The sequence below is a fragment of the Moschus berezovskii genome, chromosome 1 (genome assembly GCF_049115385.1).
Source record: "Moschus berezovskii isolate FMDL1 chromosome 1, NW_MosBer_1.0, whole genome shotgun sequence".
Taxonomy (NCBI): domain Eukaryota; kingdom Metazoa; phylum Chordata; class Mammalia; order Artiodactyla; family Moschidae; genus Moschus; species Moschus berezovskii.
Window position 1 is genome coordinate 13,541,247 of NC_142460.1, and position 22,835 is coordinate 13,564,081.

A 22,835-nucleotide genomic window follows, 5' to 3' on the forward strand; every position below is an offset into this window, starting at 1 on the left:
AGAACTCTTCAGCTACTGTTTTAAAAAATTAGACATTTTTTTTTTTCTTTTAACACACAATTGATCTAAACTTTGGTCTCCCCTCTTTTGTGTGATGGACCTTCTGGTAGTCTGGTAAAGTCCCCTGTTCTCAGGACAATGTTTTTATGTGCCAGAAATACAATGTGTAAAATTACCAAAAAAACACAATTGGACTGAAATACAGTCATCAAAATTGTATGTTATAGTAATATAACAATGTATGCTTCCTTATCAACAAACTAAATAACAAGATCTGGGAAAAGAGCTAAGACCTACCATAATTTTAGACTGATGAGCAAAAATAGTATTTTGAGACAATCTGCAATAAATATGTGACATGAAAATATTTATGATTTTTATTGGTGACAAATCCTTAGGTACTCCTAATAATACTTTCACTCGTTGCCTATATTAAGTGCCAAATCTTAATCAGACATCAGTGAAATAAAGATTTTTTATTCTACCTAAGTTCCTGCGTGGACCCTTGGGGGAAGATGCGACACAGGTTAAGAATTCCTGAAGAGGGTGCTCCCTACCAACATCTGTGTGTGTGTATACATACGTAGAGACACGCCCATATATATACAGTGCAAACATTATTCCAGAGCTATCTCATATAAGCTCCCAGAGGATTAGGAAATGGTGGCATTTAGGAATTCTTGGAACAGATCTCCTTATCATGTTGCTTTTTTGTTTTTGTTTTTTTATTTGCCACTCAGGCACCACACCTCTCAGAGATGGGTTGAAGGGAACAGTTAATCACTAGTCAATGGTTCCCATATTGCGTCCCGAGGAGCCCTGGGATTCCACTAGGGGTGTTTCAGCAGTGCCCTGGGTGTGTGACTGTGTGGTGTGTGTGTGCATGCGTGCATGTATGTGTAAGACCCCAGCCCCACTCGAGGGAAGACTTTTATCAGATTTATCTATTTCAGGCCTGGAGGAGAATGCATTCATAAAGTGATAGTTTAATAGCCTGAACTTCCTTGACTGACAGTCACACCAACACATATGTATATCTCACTGTGTTTTCACCTGGTCCTGTTATGAGCACAGTAAATGGGTTTACACATCTGAATAGGGAAGCGTCCAGATTCTGACTTAGTTCAGGTCATACCATCCCCAAACTATAAAGGTAAGCAGTTAGCAGAGATTCCTTTGAGAAACGTCTATATGCCTGGAGAGGAACACTAGCAGTACTTTTCCAAAGCCACCTGGGTTCCCTAAACAGAAGAGGAAACAGTAGTGGGGCAGACACAAGAAGGAAAAGGCATGGAATCAAAGCAGGTGCGGGCCTTTGCGGGGTGAAGGGAGGGAGGCTTGCAAAGCAATGATTGGTCTTTCTTCTCCTCACCTCTTCAAAGAGCAAACGGCTATAAAGGAGAGCCTTGCGGATTTGAGAGCGGGCAGATACAGAAAGAAAAGAAAGCGAACAGGAGAGACGGTCAAGGGAGGGCAGAAAGGAGCGATGACTGCCTCATCGCTGTACATGCTACATGCACCTCAGGGCTAAGCCCATCCGAAAATACAAACACAACTCTCTGCCTGGAAATTAAGCTTGATGGATAAGGCGTTAGTCCTTATGGTTACCCAGGGTCCAAGTTATTTAGTCTCTTTAATCAAAATACTAAAATAAAATCATTACCCATTAGGCTATTACCCTTCCCCCAATCTCCAAACACACAAGCAAAAATTAATTGCAAGTCAGGAAAAAAGAAGGCAATTTAGACAGTAACAGCTTGGCATGGACCAAGCTGGATTTTCCTAATAGCATCTGTCTGTTTGTGAATGTATATTTTATTTACAGCCTTCACTTCCGTGACCCCATTGAAAGTAATTTATTTTTCACCTAATCTGCATTTCATTTTAACCACCAAATACTCTATCAATGAACCAGTCAAGTAACGCCCTGACAAGCAGCCTCGTGTTGGTGTAAGTAACAAACGGGGAACCATTTGAAGAAGACATCTGGGCCGTGGTGCTCCTCAGCGGCCACTAGATGCTCCAGGTACCAGGTGACAGGCCTGCAACTAAGCATGTTGAGACAGCTCCTGCACACCAGCTCTCATGCCTGCCTCCTTCACCCAGTTACCTCTCCGTTTCACCGACCTTCCAAGTCTGTGAGTTCTCGTGGGCTGAGTCTAGTTTTTCCCCTTCGATGTGCTATCCTGCCCTGAAGAACTTTTTGTTTTTGGATTCAACCCCCTAAAATGAGAAGTTAAAGGTGCAATTTCAGGCATCAGTTAAAAACCCCAAAAAGACATGTTAAAGAGGAAGCTCTTTCGCAATCTCTAATCACAGGGTGTTGGCAACCACTACCCCGCCACCAAGCAACCCAAGGCCAAGCCCCAGCTGAACGGGGCTCGCCTCCTCTGTATGTCGGCCCGACTGTGCGGTCCCTGACAAAGGAGGGGCTGTTCCAGTTTTCCAGCAACAGCTCTCAGATGAGAGCACACCCATCTGGAGCTCAGTGCACACGACCTAACACGGAGTTCACAGCCTGGATTTCCAACAGCCCGTTGTCCTCAGTGCATGCCCCTCATAAATAATTCTTCTAGGCTAAAACACCCCCAAAACAGCACTGTGTCCCCATCAGCTAAGCCCTCCCATGATTCAAAACCCTGCCTGCTCTGGGACTCATCCCCAGACCAACATGCCTGCCGGCGGCGCCTTCAATCCAAACAGCACCCTTCTCACACTTGTGCATCCACTTCAGCGACAAACTCACGGAACGTGGACCTGCCCAGGACATGACAGTCTGACCCAACGTGGTTCACTTTCCTGAAGGGGAAAGTTAAGAGGCCTGACAGGTCAAGCAACTTGCCTGGGTCTCCCCAACACGACAGACGGGAAACTGGGACCCCTCCTCTTTGCAACCCCCAAGGCCTTCTCTGAAGGATGAAGTTTATGTACAAGTTGTTACATAAGCCACAAGTGACTTTGCAGATCAGTACGTTTCTGACGTAGATAATCAGTAACCACACTCTCCTGTTTCCTTCAGCTTGGAGTAAAAACATGGGCTACAGGACAGATGATTTTGATGACTTCAATGATGCTGGTGAAAAATGCTGACATTGAAAATAAATATTCAAAGAACAAATTCCGCCTCCTGTACATCTTCCTGAAGATCTACATGACTGCAGCGTGGGTGAAGGTGGACTGGGGTGAAAGGCAGGATCAAGTTTATAGACTCCTTTTCTACTAATCTTGAGCCAGGACTTGTTAACAGATACATGAAAACTGTCTTTGCATTAGACAGGGACCCAGCAGGGTCCATAGAGAAAATTACAGCATTTTCCTTGAATAATGGGGATTCTTGCAGTCTCATTAAATTTAATGGAAAGATGTGTTCTCGTCTCCTACTCAAAACTCAAACTTCACACATACTCCAGCATCCCTGAACAGCTGTTTTTTTTTTTTTTTTTTTGGTTCTTCTCCCTCTTCTCTTTTGTATCCGCAGGTACACTTATGACAAAAAGAAATCCTAAAACATACGTGGAAAGCTGGGGATGACTTCTTAGGTTACAAATGGAAACTTTCACTTGCCATGAAACAAGGCAAGTTTCCTTTAAGTGCCAAGCTCTATGACTGCAAAATGTGACTTCATGTGTATGCTGGCTCACCTATTTTGAAGTAGCTGTGCAAAATTCTTCAGGGTCATTAAAGCAGAGGCAGGACAGGAATCACAAGCCGTAATTTCTTACCCCCACGTTTCTTATTTCTTCGACTCATCCCCACACAACTACGTTACAGATACAGCAAATCTCTTTCTTGGTATCCTAGAATACAAGTGACACCAGCCATAGTGGATGGACCTCACTGATGCAACCCGTGCTTTCACTTCTGTGTTGAGGAGGATCCTGAGGTCGCATCTGCACTCAACAGAAGTCAGTGTGAGACTTTAAGCTTCCATGATAACATGTCTTGCAAAATGACTACACAGGCTGATTAAGACTGAAGACATCAACCGTGTGAACCCCTCAGCAGCTCAGATAGAAAAGAGATTCTAAGACAAACACTTTCTTTTCCTCTAAAGTGATATTCAGGCCAAAGGAAAAAGAACGAATAGGCAGAAAAATGCCAGTTGCAAAGCTGGAAGACATTATGAAGCAAACAGAGCAAATAGTGAAAAATTGAGAAAGAAGACTTTTTCGTTTTTTAATATAAGGGAGTAAGGAAGAAAGGTAAGTGGCTAAAGGAGAGAAAGGAGAAAAATCCACTATTCCATGGGAACTGGCACCTCTCATCAGCGAGGAAGTTTCAAAATGAGGCTCATAACTTCAGTAGTAAAACAAAAATAAAGATAAAAAGGAAGAGTGTATTTTATTTGGCATTAAAAGATATTTAACTAGCTCGATCTGCGTTTTAAATGGTCTCTAAAGTGGATTGTTGCAAGCCCTCTCTGGAGGCACAGTTCTACATCACCACAGACCCTACTCCTTCCTCCCCTCTTAATTTTAGTTTTCCAACAGCTTTTGCCTTCTATGGCTCTATGCTTCCATGGCTTCTAATTTCCTTACGGCTGGATTCTTCTGAGACTGGTGATAACTTTGGCCTTAATGGTTACTCTGCACCTGCAGTTTCTGCCAGGCTGTCTCCACTATTTCTAAAGAAACAAAATTCACTGGTTTTTAGTTCTACCCTTCACACTGATTCTGCAAATCAACACAACTCTCTGGGAAATAAATTTTTGATGGGTCCATTTTTGCTTTGGGATTGTGAGGAATATGATCGCCATGCCTAAACTAACAACTTTTCATTGACAAAAATAAGGGAAACTCTTCTTTAAAAAACTGCATATACCCACTGTAGAAATTCTCAGAATTTACGTTCAAAAAAAAAAAAAGGTTTGACACTGACAAAATAAAAAGGCAGAGACCAAAGGGATATTATTGCTCCCATCCAAAAAGAAAGAAAGAAAAAAAAATTGTGTAAAAAGAAAAAAGGGAATGAATAGTACCATCTTTTTCCATCTGAGTTTTGGCAAAAGTAAAAAAAAAAAAAGGAAGTTGATGATAGTTTGGATAAAACTACCTGCAAAAAAAAAGCTAGGCAACTTCTCTATTTTTCTAGACAACTTCTGTCCATCGCGTTTTATTTTTATTTAAGATCTCCCCCACACACACACAGAGACCCCTAACTCTTAAAAAAAGGGGGGCCTGAAATTTTAGTTACACCACATGTGGTTTTCATTTGTGAAAAATGAACAAGCTGTTTGTGGTTAAACTGTCTAATCGCCTGTTATCAATCTAGCGCTGCATTCAAGATTTACAGGACCCATCAGCTTCCGTGCTGCACGAGCTGGGACGGGGGAGGCGAGGAGGAGGAGGAGAGAGTTTATCCTGAGGAATAATATTTCCAGCGCAGCCACGCTCGCACTACATCTGGTTGTGCTGGTAGCGGCAGTTAAATTGAAATATTTCACAGCGTGTGTCAGAAGCGCGCGGAATGGTGATTATGACAGATCTGATTAAGCCCGAGTGCCACGCGCTCCCTGGCCAGTGCCGCTTGCGCAGGTGTGACCTTGTGCGTGCCTGCGTGTGTAAATAAAATTAATTACAAGCGAGAGGGTGAAGGCTCCGGTGACATCACAAAGCGGAGGAACTCCCAAGGGGGAGACCTAATGGAATATTTTCCCTCAGTCTAATAATACAGTTCATATTGACTTGAGGTAATTAGTGGGATCATTAAAGCAGTTTTCCCGGCGTATTTGGCTGCCTGATCAGATTAGTGAAAATGTTCTTCAGAACAAGCCCTGTGTGGTCTGCCAGAGAGGAGGAAATAAAAAGCAACAAAGCATATTTTGGAATGATAAGCAGCGCTGGATTTGTACTCCAGAAATAAAACACACACACACACACAACTCTCCACGCCTCTCTGGAGCTTTCAGATCTCACGGTCCTGTCCGTTTTCATTTTGCTATCCGACTTGTGTATTCCTAGACACATTCTCAACTATTTCTTTCATTTCCCCTCTCTGCTACATCTGACTCCTCCATCGTGATGAGCCAGCCCAACTCCTCAACAAATTTCTTTTAAACAAGGCAGGATGAGAACTGGGGAAGAGGCTCTTCAATGACTGCCTTGCCATTAACTGACTGGATGGGGCCATTGAGGGGGAAAAAAATGGAAAAAAAAAAAAAAAAAAAGAGCGGGGTCGGGGGGAAGCCCAAAGGAAGGAATGCCACTGAAAATTCACCTGCTAAGTAAGAAAGTCCTCTCTTCTGCAACCTACAACAGAGGCTTACGCTATTTCTCTGCCTTCGGATCACAAAATGGGTTTTGGCATGGGCCAAAGTTGGGGCCAGCGTTCCTGAGTTGAACAGAACGCAGGGCCTCGTCAAGTAAAGGGCCATTTGTCTGAAACTAGTCTACTGAGCATGCTCTCGGCAGCCGCCGGGACGTGCCAAGCGCTGTCACAGATGGCAGGCTCTGACAGTTCCCATCCGCAGCGTCGGGACTCGACAGTTCAGCAGAAGATCAGTGACATTCTGTCTCATTAGAACCACGCTAATTATCACAGCTAGTTTCAGGGGAAACCATGTGTTGCAATGGTCAATTTGAAGGAGTCTGTGCATCAACAAACTGGTAATAAGGATCAGACACCTTATTATACGACAGCATGCTGCCTATGATCTGATTTACAGGAGCAGAGGCACCGAGACGGCCGAGGAGGAGGGCGGGTTATGAGACTGTGCGTTTCAACCCAATTCCTGAAGCCTATGGGCTGAAAACAGGATCGTTTAAAAAAAAGAAAAGAAAAGAAAACCACAAAAGGCCACTGGAATGGCTGAATCAAGAACTCAAAAGAGAATATATTCTCTATGACCAGACAACCGAAATAGATGAAGTCTCAGAAAAAGGACAACTTCATCTCTTTAGCAATCATATGGTGACGCCGCCAGCAGATCGGAGCTTTCCTTTTTACAAGATATTTAATGATAAATTATAGAATGGCTATATTCCTATTAATCTTTAAAATCTACTTTAAATATATATATTTTTTACATGCAGATACAGATATTGACTTAGATATTTAAATGGGTGGTCTATGATTTAGTTGTGTCATTTTATCACCCAAAAGAACAGCATGTACAAAAGCATAACGACTATAATTATAGGAATGAATAATCTCAAAGGTTACTTTTTAAGGTACTAAAGGTCATCTTTTAGCAGGGCCGAAAAATCCTACATCAGATTCAAATTCCCAAGATAAGTTCTTCCATCTCTCTTTTAGGACTTTTCATTGATGTGAAATTTTAACAGTGCAGTTTCTTCCAGAGCTATTTTTCTATTGTCATTTTGCATAAATGCATTTTCATAGCTCATTCATTTCACAGGGCCTTTATTTTCATTTCTCATATGAGGGAAAAAGAAGATAAAGCTAAAATAAAACCTACCTTTACTACCCAAGCCATAAAAGACAACTGGTGAGACTTTTGAGAAAACACTTTGTCTCTTCACTTGGCAGTCTTAAAGAACTGTATCAGTGTTACGATTCCACACAAAGTTAGCTGAATAGCACTCGGTTCTGAAATTCATTCCTGCTGAGAGTTGAAACCCCACTGGTCTGGTCTATTCCCTACCTCCATATTGGAGATATTGGAGCCTGTGCTCTAACTCTTCAACTGTCAAGCTAATTATATGGGGTTGGCCAGAAAGTTCCGTTTGGGTGGAAAAAACCTGAATGAACTTTCTGGCCAACCCAACAGAAGGCTTCCAAAAAGAGGAACTTTCATAAGATATCCTGAGTCTACACTTTTCAACTTATATTACATTTCGGAACAAAAGGTGGCCCTAGATTACAGCAGAGTCTCCAAATACATGCTTGGTATACTCATGCCCTGGAACGCATCACACGCTGGCCTGCCTTGAAGGACCCGCCCTGGGGTCACCTTCCCCAAACTTCCCCGCGTGCGGACCCTCTTTAGAGAGCTGGCTCGACAGTCACAAACCGCTTCTCTCCAAACCCCGACTAAAAATTTTTTATGACATTTTTTGAAAACTGGGCTTAATGAGTTATGATTATACTTATTACAGTGAGCTTACTAAACGGGAGAATGAGGAACGTATATTTACATGACCAGTTACTTAATCTTAAATTTCAGAAGAAAAGAAATTTTTAAAGGATTTGCAGGAGGCAATACAATAACCAAAATGCTTTGGTTTGACTTTCTGAAATAAACAATATCAAGTCTAGGAGGAAAACACCCCTTTAACGTGATATTTTAGCCAAAAATATTATCAACAGGTAAGTTTCTATTGAATAATTTTGAACCTACCTCGGTGATCAAACCCCAGATTAATTAAAATACATGTTTGTTTTTATAACATAGAAATATGAAAAGAGCTCATATTCAGATTCACAAATATAGTTCTTGAAACACTGTATGACATACAATCATGTACCTTTAAATTGCTATACTATGTCAATGTTCATGTATTTAAAGCCTTAATTTCAGAAGTCCTGTTTCGCAATCAACTGGACTACAGCAGTCCCCTACCTTTTTGGGACCATGGACTGGTTTCGTGGAAGATGCTTTTTCCAGAGACTGGGGGCGGGGGCTGGCTTCAGGATGATTAAGGTGCGTTACATTTCACTTATTGTGCACTGTGTTCCTATTATTATCGCATCAACGTCACCTCCTATGATCAGGCCTTGGGCCCCAGAGGTTGGGGACCCCTAGAAACATAAAGATAGGCCTGCACTTTAGAAAACCACGCCCACTGCCCCAGTGGCCCAGTGGTCAAGACCGTGCTTCCAATGCAGCGGGTACGGGTTCCATCCCTGACTGGGGAGGGGCGCTGTCACAAATATACTATGGACACCACGTGTAAAATCGGTAACTAACGAGAACACGCTGAACAGCACAGGGAACCCTGCTTAACACCGTGGTCGTCTAAACGGGATCATTTATTCTTCTATACCATCATTACCTGATTCATTACCATCATTCTTCTATACAGTAGAAAGGAACACAACGTTAAAAAGCAACTATCCTCCAATAAAAAACTAATTTAAAAAATAAAAGCATAATTCAAGTTAAAAAAAGAAAAGAAAAGTCAATCTAATAGCCACCCCGGTATTTAGACAGAAGGGACTCTTGGAGGTCGCACAGTGCAGAACACCGTGACGGGAGACGGGCAGGCCTTCACGGCCTGGTCAGGCAGGCAGCAGGAGCCTCCCCAACGCGGGTTAACCTGCGGACCAGCGCGTCCTGAGAGGCTGCGCTAGGCTGCCTTACCGCTCTCCTCCCCTCCGGCCTTCCTCCCGCCTCCTCCTCCTCCCTGGAAGCTGGTCCAGGGAAACCGAACTGCATCTCCTGAGGGTCTCCTCCCCACCAGTAAAGATAAGCGAAGATAAACGAAGGCGCTAGGTGGAGAAGGGCGGCTGCCTCCCTCGATCCTGGTTGCAGGCAGCTCATCAGCCTGAGGGAAGGGGCTCTGAGGACACAGTGGAAAGGCCTTCCCACAGCTGCCGGGGAAGCACGCGGCTCCGGAAATCACTGGAACCGGGGCCTGGAAACGTGCAGGGGCCTCCTGCGGGTCTAAGGCAGGAGGCTGCAGGGGTGAAATCGTGCTGCAGCAAAGTCTGTTACGAGAATGTTCCAAAAGAATGAGTCAGCACGGAGCTTCCAAGTGAGGTTTCCACGAGAGCAACTTGATTCTGACAAAATAAAGGATGCCTCTGCTGACATGCTAGAACACAGAACGCATCTGGTGTACAGAATGCACACAGTTATGCGACTTTTCTCCTGGATTTTAGCACTGTGGATTCCTATAACCAGCGACAAGATGGCATTCTTAGCCCTATGCACAGAGGAGTCTGGCGGGCTACCATCCACAGAGTTGCAAAGAGTCGGTCACGACTTAGCAACTAAACAACAAACAGCAGCCCTATTTCCACCGCCGATGATGTGTGATACATCTTACTCGTATTTAAGGTATTCCAATCACCATCTAACAATCTCCAAATCCAAAGATACTTTCTTCCTTTTTAACCTACAAGCCCAACAAGCACATAACTGTTCTTTCTCCTTCACTCTCCCTTCTCTTTCCCATCCTATAGGTCTAACAATGACAAAAGTGTCTCAAAAGTAGATGAAAGAGTGCAAGAGACTCTGAATTATTTGGTTGCTTCAACTGGCATGCTATTTTCACAGAGGCAGAAATTCTTTTCTTAGTGCACCACATCCATTCACCAAAGTTGTTGCAGGCAAAGTGTCCAGTAACTCGCCAGGACCGGTGGGTAGAGACTGCAAACAATTCTACTGACAGCATGTTCAGTCAAATAGAATTTCCATCATCTGACTGCTTTACCTAAAAGAAACACCCTGTTCAATAAAGCACCAGAGAGAAATCACTTTCTAAATGCAAGCGGGGATGCAGCTGCACAGTGAAAGCCCTTCACTCCGACAGTATTACTGCATCTGCAAGCCCCACCTCCGCAAACACGAAAATCAATGTAAGAACTTGATGTACAAGGCGAGGCCTACAGCACTGCTAATGTCCCCTTGCTGGACATACACCTTAAGTCTCAGAGCTCTCCGGGGGTTTGCTGTGGAATAAAATTAGATTCCAACATCTGCCACCATTAAGGAAAAGAATTCCATTTCCATCTCCCATATGAAAACACTATAACCACTGAACAGTAACTGAACCTTGATACCGTAATGGTTATTACCCAAATCAACTATTCTTTTTAACAGTAAAATTAGCGAATTCTGCTGCTGTAATTATTTGAATGTTATCAGACTAAATGTTTGATAAAATTCCAGTATGATTCACTTGGAAAAAAAACGGCTGCTTATTTGAATACCCAGAATATAAAGTGTATTCATTTGTAGCTATTCGCATTATGTTTAAAGCATATCATCTTTTTAAAGTTGGCATTAGCCTGCTTTCCTACCCAAGCACAAAAGGTAGCCTACCTTCAGTCTGCACTTGCATATTTTACCCAGACATTTCTATTAGAGTTAAAAACAATCTCATTTCTATTACTCATCGAAGAGAAAATGTAATACTTGTGCAATGTTGGGATCTGCAGAGTTGGCTTCTTTTCCTGAAAACACTCCGGTGCATTAGTCATCACAGACCACAGTTACTACGTATCTGGTTCCACGACATTCTAGGGCTGTGCTGTCTTTTAAAAGAATTCTGCTGCCTGCCATTGAGGCAACCTACTTAAAGCTTTACCTTGTAAAACGAAAGGCATCTAAGATACATAAATAGGAAGTAACTAAGTCACTCTGTGTGAAGGTCTGAGTCTCTGGCTGAACACACTACAAGCCATTGTCTGTTTGTGTCACAGGGTTGTAAATTTCAGCACACCTCACGGACAGGACAGCGTGAGACCCCTCCATCTCCCAGTGATCTAATGCCAGTGACAGTCGGGACCACAGCCCCCCCGAGTCCTCACCAGGCACCCCTCCCTACACCCCAGCCCCAACCAGGCATGAAGAAGCTCGGGTTCTGAGAACCCTCCAACAGAGAGAACCCATAATCCATGAACATGTCAGCGAAGACAGGACCGCCCCCACCGTTTCAACCATCGGTTAGCTCAGCATCCCGAATTCCTCTTTCCTGGAAGAGGGGAGCTAACTGGTCCCGATGCTACCTGGAACCCTGAGAAGACACTAGAAGACTGATGCGGAGAACTTGGGGTTGGCTCTCCTACTGGTAGTCAAGTGGCCCTCGTGTGTAAAAAGAGGAAATCAATGTTACAGCTCACAGGGTTGCTGAGAACTAAATGCAGGCAATATATAGTACATGATGGGGTCGAGCACAAAAAAGGTGATGAATGTTAGGCCGACAGATTCAGGGCCAGAAATAGAAGCCGAAGGGCCTGGACGGGCTGACACAGGAGTGCCTCCAGCTCTTCCCTCGGAATCTGGCGGGACCTGCGTGCTGACGGGCCTCGGCAAGTGCATCCAAGGCATCAGCAACTCACAATTTGGGAATTCTGACCATGCAACAGGCCAGTCTCATCTGAAGATGTCTGTTTGTTTCGGTTTGCATTCCAGTTTTTATATTTCCTCCACACAAACCATGGCAAGAGAACACAGCCTGTCAACGACGACCTGCCCTCGGTGAGCCAGGCTTCCTCTCTCAGCGATGCATGCCATTTCTGGACGGTCTTATTTTTCAGCAAACATCAACCTTTAGATTTTCGTGAAGAGGGTAGCTAGCATCTCAACTGAAGAACGAAGAGAAAGCGACAAAAAGGCTTTTTACGGAAGTTCCAGTACATTAGTAGTTGGGGACTGTGATGCGAGGGGATGAAAGTGAACAGTCTGTGGGACCCCAGCAGTCCTCAGCTGGCCCCGTGGATTCTCTTCCAACCAGGACGGAGAAGATGAGCCAGCAGCTTTGGGGGTTCCAGGGAACACTTCATCACGGTAAATACACAGAAGCTGCAACTGACGGGGATGAAAGTGACTCATGGGGAGCTTTGTAAGACAGGGACACAGAGCAAGGATGCTGAACCCTGCCCAGGACATCGCTCACGTGACATTATCAAGCCATTGCTACCACTGTCCCTTGGACTACAAGGAGATCCAACCAGTCCATCCTAAAGGAGATCAGTCCTGAATATTCATTGGAAGGACTGATGCTGAAGCTGAATCTCTAATACTTTGGCCACCTGATGCGAAGAGCTGACTCATTAGAAAAGACCCTGTTGCTGGGAAAGATTGAGGGCAGGAGGAGAAGGGACGACAGAGGATGAGATGGCTGGATGGCATCACCGACTCAATGGACAAGGGTTTCGGTGGACTCTGGGAGCTGGTGAGGGACAGGGCAGCCTGGCATGCTGCGGTTCATGGGGTCACAAAGAGTCAGACATGATTGAGCGACTGAACTGAACTGAACCACTGTCTGAATAGTCCAAAATCAGAAACTCAGCTTAGGTGGGCAGAATCGGGGTACTGTTTAAAAGAAAGAAAGAATGAAGGTAGCCAAAACACCGCTAGTCAGAAGGAGATATGCTCTCATAAGACAGGAAATGGGTTGGGGGGGGGTGGGGGGGATAGGGATTAAATGACAGATGCCAACTTTCCAGAAAGTTTTAATATCTATTTCTGTTTGTGGGTTTTAAGGCTGCCCCTTACTGCAATAATGCAGGTTTAGTTTCTCTGTTTATCTATTTGGAGATTTGGGGAAAGTGTTTGGCCTTGTAGGAAGACAGTCTGTTAGTCTTGATAATTTAATTGGAAAGGTCAGAAGAGCTGTTCAATCACAGAGGAAGGTGGGACAGAATCTGCTGCACTAGGAGATCCTCATCCTAATGACACTAAGCAGCAAGAAGGCGCAGGGCGGGAGGGTGAGGGGCATCGTGCGCGCAGGACATTCCTCCTTAACGCCGAGTCTTGGCATGTAAATGAAGACATCTGAAGAATAACACAGGTTTGAAGCGGCTCTAACATTCTATCATAATTAGAAACATTTCAAGAGCCCTGTAATTTCCAATCAAAATTACAGTAATTTCCGATATACAAGCCATGATTCATGACAGAATTTTACATTCCATGAGAGATTACAGTGGCCTGATGTATGACATGCCGGGTACGGCACTAACATAAACAATTCAGTTTAATGTTTAAACAGCACTTGATGTTTAGAATCTCACAATAAAAGAAACATATTATTGTAGAAATTATCACTTTGACAGTGATTGAAGGGTAGGCAGGCATGTGGCCTATAAAACTATAATTTTTACAGTCCACAGCTTGAGTTTAACCGTTTTTATATAACATTTCCAAGATACCCCTTAAGTATTTCAGCCAGCCTATAACTTAAACAAGAACAACCTCTTCTCAAGCAAAACTCCCATCAAGGACCGCTATTAATGCTGCTAGAGTAAAATTCCAGGAAAAGCTAATAATAAAAGTATTATATTATAAATACATCACATTGTAAATAAGTGATGTATTTAAGATGGTATGATCTTGTCAGAAGTTGACAGCAGTCAGGCTGTTTTAAAAAGGAGAGTTCACTAATGATAATGAAGTGTATTTGTCTAAAATGTCTTTGCCTGCCTCTCAATCTCACTTGGACATTGTTATCAAGTGAAGTGAAAGTGGCTCAGTCGTGTCCGACTCTTGGCGACCCCATGGTCTATACAGTCCATGGAATTCTCCAGGCCCGAATACTGGAGCGGGTAGCCTTTCCCTTCTCCAGGGGATCTTCCCAACCCAGGGATCGAAATCTTTCTGCCAAGAGGAAGAGACTTCAGTATTCTTCCGGTCCTTTACAAAGTATTCCTGCCTTTGAACAAGAGCTTGTAGACAATTGTGAATTTGTTCCTATAGATGACCCTATATTTGATCAACTTAAATTACCAATTTATAACAATCATACTGATAAAAGACTGCACTATCTATCCTTTTTTACGTCATCTTGTAAAGATTTGTAACTTTTCCAAATTCAATTCTATTCATTTATAATTAAAAAGATTTAGACAATTTTTCTAACTGTAATTAAAATTGTGTACCAAATATCATACACAGTGTCTAAAAGATTTAGACAGTTTTTCTAATTGTAATTAAATTTGTGTCATATATATATGCATATATAATTATTAATATGCAAAAATATATACGTGTGTGTGAGTCTGCTTTAGTAAGTGTGCCTAACGGTGGTAGACACCGAAGCTGGAACAGAAATGAACCACAATGTTCACAGCATTTCAGGATGGAAATCAAGGTCACCCAAGTTCTAATGAAATAATAATAACTCAAGTTATTTGTCCCACTACAACAGACCAGATGGAGAAACCTCCTACACACTACAATGCTCTTCTGGAAACAACTATTGACTGACTGAGGGTTTACTGAGAAATCTGCGATCTGGACGATGGCTGCTGGAGGACACACAGTCGAGTGTCTGTTACCTGACTCTGAACCCTGTCTCACCCCAGAGCTGTCAACACGCCTGGGAACCGCGACCTCTCAGGGACACAAGTTCGAACTGCGGACAGACACTCCTTTGAACGCACTTTCACAGCCACTGCAGATCAACAGTCTGCACGCTGGACAGAAGAGCTTACCTGGCTTTTGGTAGCTGCCACCTTTGCAAACAGAGCTTGGGAAACTTTAGCACGCTTCATTTCCTGCTGAATCTCGTCGTAAATGGAAGCATTAATGTTCATGGTATTGTTCTCTGGTTTCCCATTCCTCTCAGTGGCAATAGTAGCTGTTTTCACCTACAAAACATTTTGAACATGCCTGTCATTTACCATTGGCCAAATTGTTTTGAAGCTTCTCAGGCTCAGCATCCAAACTGGACATTGTTGCTCCTTTTATGATCAAGGTGATCAACAGGGCGGTCATTCAACATTAGTTATTAGCTGGAGATCAGACTGCTTAAGGTAAGGAGTCACATTGTCACAGGTGATTGCATCTGTAATATGACAGCAACTGCCAGCTGACAACCAGGAATTATAATGCCATAAAGTAAGTTTTCTGGAAAGCGGAATAGTTTCAAAGACTTGAAAACCCTAAACTAATTGTTACCCAATTACCTTCCACTGCAATTCTAACAAAGGAAATTCACAATTAAAGCTGTAATGCACAGTGCTGTATCTTTGTGGGGTACCTGATGCCTGATAGACAATCGCACCACTAATAGCTATTATATACTATGGCCTTTTTAATTTTAGACTCTTTTTTTATGCCTTTTCCACTTATGTTTCATTTAAAAATCTTCCATAACAAAGCTATTTGCAGAGCTGCATATTTAAATCTTCTATCCATCCATGAAACAGGTAGAGTGCCTTGCTTAATTATCATAAAGGTGGTTGCATTTTACAAGTGCATGTCCAAGCTGTTCCATGTAATTATTTCATCGCTTCCTGGCACCCCTGTATGACTATTTCCTTTTAATTTGTGGAACCAGATAATAAGAAAATATTTTATAGTATTTAATAGAACATGACTGCAAGACACACAAAATATATTCACACTATATAATCTTGACCGAGGAATCAATATCAATCCCTTCGGTAAAAATGATAAGCAGCTATCACCAGAGAAATGACAAAACATTGAGGCGGGAAATCAACCTCAAACTTTACTGATATCATAATCTTTTTTAAAACTTAAAAAGCAATCCTTAAAACTTTAAATCATTAAAATAAAAATTTGACTTTTATTAACGCAGTTACAGGAACCAGCCTGGGACATTCATGGATGAACCACATAGCTGCTTTTTACAGGGAAACTGATGAAAACGTAAATGAAAAGTTACTGGAGATGCAGGACCATGTTTCTCCTGACAACATGATTCATCGAAAACCACTTTTCTTAGCGACCTTTACAGAATCCAGATTTCCATTCTCTACAAACTTACCATCTTGGACCATTCCTCTCATCTACTATGAACAGCAGAAACTGAAGCTCACTTTAGGATAAACATAATTTGGGAGCCCTAGATGACACATTCTCCCAAACAGCAAGACTTCTAATCTTTATTTCACCTTGCCCCCAAATACTTGGTATCAAAAGAGAGGCAGAATTAATTACTCAGTCTAATTCCCTGCACTTAGAAAGATCAGCTTGCTTTAAAACTGATACCATCCGACTCTCTTTCTAACTTGCAGCCAGTTAGCAAGATAACCCACCTCTGGAGGATGTGGCTAGACTCTCCTGCCTGGACACTAGCCTTGGGAGCTCAGAAACAAGGATGCTGGGAAGCAGCTGGTCCGCAGCCCCGGGGAGGACATGGGGCCCACTGGCATCAGAGACGGCAGGAGGCTGGACTCACAGGTTCCCTGCCAGCTCTGGGACTCCAGTGAGCAGCGGCACTCAGGGAGGCGGTTAGGGGCCGAGGCCACCAGGCACAGACACCAGGCTTTGAAGCAATAATCTGCTAAACACTTTAGGAGCCAGAAGAGTTACCGCATCACCATAAACGGCCTACAAGGGTGCTTTGGCGAGATTCACAATTTGCTCTGGGGTGGTCTTGCTTTGAGGCAGAAGGATAGACTTGATCACCCCATGGGGTCCCTTTTAATACCTATTTTTTCTCACTGCTTAAATGAAAGAGAAAAGAAAAGCCATTTCAATTGCTTTGAACACTGAATGTTATGGAAATAGAGGCTTGGAGTCCAGTGCATTGGAAGAAATAGTTCCTTAGTAGTGATCTGCTTAGCAGTCCTTAAGAGGGCAGGATTTGGAAATCTGGGAGTTTCAGTGCATTTTGAAAGTAATTTTCATTCTTCTGTAAAAATGATGCTTGAGAATTTATCTTGGAGGTGGGCCTTGTGATTTTGCTTCTAAAATTTTCTTTGGTTTAACTTTTTTAATAAAGCAATTACCACTTGAATCAACAAGCAAACATTTTAAATTACTTACCAAAAAAATCAAATAACCATTTCCTAGCAGCTAGCATAGTCAAAAGTGGAAAAGCAGCACATGAAACATTTTTCAGTGAGAGCAGTAACTTTTAAAAATACTAACGAACTGTATTACTCATTTAAAAATATTTAGAAAAGCTCTTCTTTATCATCCTGTTGGCTCGGATAGGCATCTTATCAGAGATAAGCTATTAGAATTCTGGAATCACATTTTTTTCCCTAAACACTAGCTATTGCTTAAGGGGAACTGACTTGGACAGCTTTTCAAAACTATGAAAGCTGAAATTTTTTCCCCAGGTAAAAATGGAAACAAAAATCTTTTATACCTCACTCTACTAAGTACTATTTTAGCTTAGCACAAAAAAAAATCTTCTTTAATCCTGGTTTAGCTTTTAATATTATATCACACATTAAAATTCATAAAGTAGTTCATTCCAGGCAAAACAAACTACTCTCCAGCTCTTCTCCGCAAATAGCACAGGAGGTAAAATACAGGCAGTTGCTTTTGAATAGCTTTTATCAAGGTAGCGCACACCACTCCATCATTACAGAGGCGCCGGGGAAGCAAAGAACCAGAGCCTTCTGCTGTTCACCCTCCCACATGGGGGCAGGGTGCGGCACGAGGGCCTGCTCTGCATTTCACTGAAACTGTGCAGCAGAACACAAACCTTCTGTGAAGGTTTTTTTTTTTTTTTTTTGCTCCTTTACACACTGCTGAATTCATCAAGCCACCCTACTTAGGGAAGACACACGTGCTCCATAGAGGGGACTCTACCGGGGCCATCCTTGATGCGGGGGGAGCGCCTGTGAGCACACACTGCACACACGCATGAGGGTGTGCACACACAAGTCAATGTCCGATGCAGCTTTAGTAATAATCATGGTAATAAGAGAAGCTGACATTAGCTGTCTATGACAAGCTGGGCACTGGGTTAACGTACATTCACCTGCGTGAGAGCCCTGAGTAGGTTAACACGAATGTTCTATTATCGCTGTTTTTAAATTGAGAAAACTAACACAGAGGTTAGGTTCAGTCGTCCGTCCAGGGGCAAGGCTGAGGGCTGAACATGGGTCTGTCTAACACCAATGCTCATCTTAGAAAACACCGCAGTACACTGGAGGGGGCATTACACAGGACTTCTTTATTTGGAAAAATTCTTACTTTATAAGATATAATGCACCTGCTTTTTGGTGGCCCTTTGCTAAATCTAGCTCATGAATGTCTAATTTTTACTAGCGAATGCTTTTATCATTAATTTAAAAAATCCAATCTAAATTTATTTTTCAAGTTAGGCAAACTATAAATGTTTTCTTAGTAATGTTATGTAAGAGATGTGCTATTTTGAGGAACTCCTATTGGTGACAGAAAATAGCCTCCATTTTCAAATTTGTATATATTAACACTGTTTGGAGTATCATGGCTCTATCCTTTTACATTTCCTTTTGTAGAAACAATATTGGTTATTTTCCAAATATGGACTTTTCAAAAGTCCTCTAGCTTTTAATAGATGACTATTAAGGAGAAGTATTTTCCAAGCACATATGTGATCGTAACATAAAGCTGGTCAAGAGATTCATAATAAAACTTTTATCAAGTGTGAAGTTCCTGGGCAGGAACTTATTCATAACTAATGTTTTATTATATTACAGAAGAATTTGTTGTAAAGAGACAGAAGGATGAAGCTACCAGATTAAGTTAATTATACTGTATATTGCATCTATAAACTTTGTACATCTTCTAAAACATTGCTATAAAATATCACATCTTACTTCAGAAGAAACCAAAGAATTCCACAGAGAGATGTTAAAAAAAAATGGAAAAATAGTTATATAATTCACGTAGAAGTTAAAACTTGATAATTATAGGCTTTTGAACAGTCCTCAGGAAGACAGCAAATGCTAATTTAACTTCAAACGTCACATATCTTAAAACACACAAATAAATCCATAGTAAGTGGACATCTAAACAGAAACCACCAACTTAAAATGGCTATGTTTGGTGGAAGAGGCAACTCCCAGAAAGTAATAGTTAATTACTACTAATAAAATTCATTTTGTAAACTCATCTAAAACATTTGCCAAGTGATAGAAAAGAAGCCTCTCAGATCAGGGACTGGTGGGACTGGTGTCTCCCAGATATCCCTTCTATCACAGTGGTTCTTTCCTCTACAATCTCAGAAATGCCCACTGCCCAGCGTCTTCCAAAGCAGATCCTCCATCAAACGGTCAACGCACTTCATCAGGACAACGTTCTCAAATGTGTTCCCGTTTCTTAGCTGGCAACACGGATTCTCATCCGCTCTGACAAACAGAGTCTCCCAGTTTCATTTTCTCCTTTCTGAACTGTCTGTGTTGTCAGGACGTAGCCTGAGGGAGGGAAAGAGCAGCAGACTGCCTAGTGGACTTGAGCACTAAGCCTTTGACTTTTCTCAGGCCTCTCCCACCAGAAGGCTGGTATGAGAATTCCAGGGATTCATGTCCATGAAGGTGCTCAGAAAATCGTGAATCAGATATTCTTTTTTTTTTGCGGGGGCGGGGGGGGGGATGTGGACCACTTTTAAAGTCTTCACTGAACATGTTACAGTATCGCTTCTGTTTCATGCTTCGCTTTTTTTGACCACAAGGCAAGCAAGATCGTCTTAGCTCCCAGACCAGGGATCAAATCTGAACCCTATGCATCAGAAGGACAAGTCTTAACCACTGGACTGCCACGGAAGTCCCAGAGTATCTGCATTTCTTGAATTAGAACACATACACTGTGAAAATATACTTTTAACAAAGCTCCTGGCGTGGCTACCTCTCCATAGTCTGACGGACTGGGGTGCACAGGGCCATCTTACCAAGGCAAGGAGAGCCAAGAGCCTCTGCAGGATGGTCACGCCTTCCGCGGGGGAGGCTCTCCTGAGGGTAAAGCCTGGGGCCGGGGGAAGCCCCTTCCTGCAGACGATCAGAATCCGAGCACCTCCATGGGTTAGGTCCTCGGTCTGGTACAACCCAGGAACTTCCAATCATCCCCTGTATGATCTACATTCCCCAGGGAAAGAGCTGGAAGAGGCTCCATTCTCCAAGCATCAGGTGCCCTGGGTCTCTGGTGAGCCACAAGGGACTTCTGCCTGCAATAGGCAGTTCTTTAGAAACAAGGCCTGTCTGGGTCCAATGCAAGCCAAAGACTTGTCTCAAAACAGCTTTCGAGTACCTTCACTTGGGGTATAAGAAATGCACTGTGATTTCATACAGATTCCTCTCTGGCAAAATACAAAATGTAAAGAGACAAAATTCTGCCGTCCTTTTCTGGTTTGTGGTTTCATCCTTTCCCCCCATTTTAGTCATTTGTAAATGAGCATTTGAAAACCTTACACGTGGTACTGGTTCCAGGGTAAGCACGGCATTTCAGCTGCTCTAAGACAGCACTAATTCACCTGCTCTATTCCCTGTTTCTCTAAATCCAAAGTACTCATTTTACACTGATAATACATTAAAATTTCCCCCAAGTTTAATTCACTGCATCACTGCCAAAGGGTAAAAGGTGAACAAACTGGCTGTGAAGTCTGGTATGATAAAATTAGGGAATGAAAAGGGATGCTCGATGAGGTCCATCCAATGAAGCACACAAGACACCTTGAAGATTTATATGAAGCAGTGAAATAAAATCATTTACACATATCAGTATCATTTCAGACTTCTGTTAAATGGACAATACTATTGTGCAAAGAAAAACTTTTTTCTTTGAAAGATCTTCATTAAGAATCTCCTGTATCCAAGTACATTCACCATTGGCTAAATATCCAGGCTAAAAGGCCTAGTCGCAACTCCTCTTGAGAACTAACACATCAGCTGAGGGTGGCTCAACCAGTTCATCAGTAATTCAGGCCAAAATAAATTATATTTTCTAACCCGACTTGTCATCAGAGATAGTCTTTAGATATACATATAGGAAAGTAGCCTGAGTATCTTACTAGTATACCAAAATAAGTATCACAATTAAGAATTAATGTTACTTTGGCTAAACAAAACAGTTGATGAATAAGGAGAGCAGACTCACATTTGAAAAGCAAATAAAAGCATTAAAACCCTAGAAAACAAAAGCTATATTAGGGAACTATTAAGCCAAATATTTGAACAAATTTAAAGAAGAAGAAAGAAACTCAACAATTAAATTCACACTGGTCTTCAATAAGTCCTTCTTTGGCTAGTATTGCAGATTAAGTGATAAGTACAATCACTCTGCCCAGAGGCCTTCCAATGACGGCTGTGGCAGCGAAATTAACGACGGTACGCAAATTAACTCTGAACACAACGAACTGAGTGTTCAGTCAAGTCCAAAGGACGGTAGTTTTTGTTTTATCAACCTTACAGATGTCATATATGTATATAAAGAGTTCCTCGTTCTTATCTGTAAGGAGTATTTTACAGAAGCCTTGACAGATCAGATTCAACACGTGTATATGCAGGAGACGGTTATGTATGAATGCACACGGGAGCCATTCTTTTCTGCTGGAGATATGTGTCTTTCCTACTCACAATTACAGCAACGCCTTCCTTACTCTGCTCCTACAGACATCAGGACCAAACTGATTTTCATTGAATAAAATACAGAAAATGGACTTTCGTGACGTTTCTAAAAAGCAGTCATTTCAGAACATCACAATGTGCCGCTTAAGACCCTCCACAAGTGGCTGTATATTATGTCTATTTCTCATTTATGGAGTTTCTGTGGCAGTTTCATCTCTAGTGTTGAATGAACTTTCTTTCTATACTTGGAAATGAATGGCTATTTTTTACTATGGATGAAATGAACATTAAGAGATAATTTCATTATGACATTATGTTACATAAGTACTTTAAATTAGTATTCCATATTCACTTTTTGTCATTTTAGCTGACCTTATTTTTAAGAACTGCACAAAACACAAATTAAATGTGTAAGAAATACACTTCCTTGAAGATTTTAAGTCTAATCCATTCTCATGCTTATATCTAACAGTTTGTGCTGAAATTAACTTCTTGAATTTTTAAAATAGTTATAAGGCCACCTTTTAAACTTGATTTAAAAAATAATCAAGGAAGGTGACTTTTCTAAAAAGTGCAAAAATGTGGAAAATAGAGAATGTGCCCATTTCTATGAATATGGATGGAATTCCTTATCAGTCCATTTAAAGCTGCTTTTAAGGATTGTATTAAACTTAATTATGAAAGATTACAAACGAGATGATGTGTAATTGGTACCAGCTGCAGTTCATATTGGAAAGCATAAATACAAATGGAATTATTTATTTTTATTTATTTACTATTCACATGGTGGTTCTAAAACTGCTAGGGATAAAATGGACTTCGTTACATTTTCCTATTGAGTTTAAAACACTTTTTTACCTAATAGTAGTAGGGCCAAATATCCCATTTAAAGGTCACTTTTCACCCCCAAAATGAAGCAACGCAAAGTGATTTTTCCCATCTAATTAGGAGCT

At 41.9% G+C, this 22,835-nt stretch overlaps 1 protein-coding gene across 8 annotated transcripts in view; it reads right to left on the reverse strand.

The window, feature by feature from the left end:
- The window catches only part of SATB1 (SATB homeobox 1), a 100,790-nt gene that overhangs the window by 19,360 nt on the left and 58,595 nt on the right, over window positions 1-22,835 (reverse strand). For all 8 annotated transcript variants that reach the window (XM_088835403.1, XM_088835427.1, XM_088835423.1 and 5 more), the window contains one exon: window positions 15,064-15,219. In XM_088835403.1, the coding sequence (XP_088691529.1) occupies window positions 15,064-15,219 (156 nt within the window). The remainder of the gene's footprint in view (window positions 1-15,063; window positions 15,220-22,835) is intronic.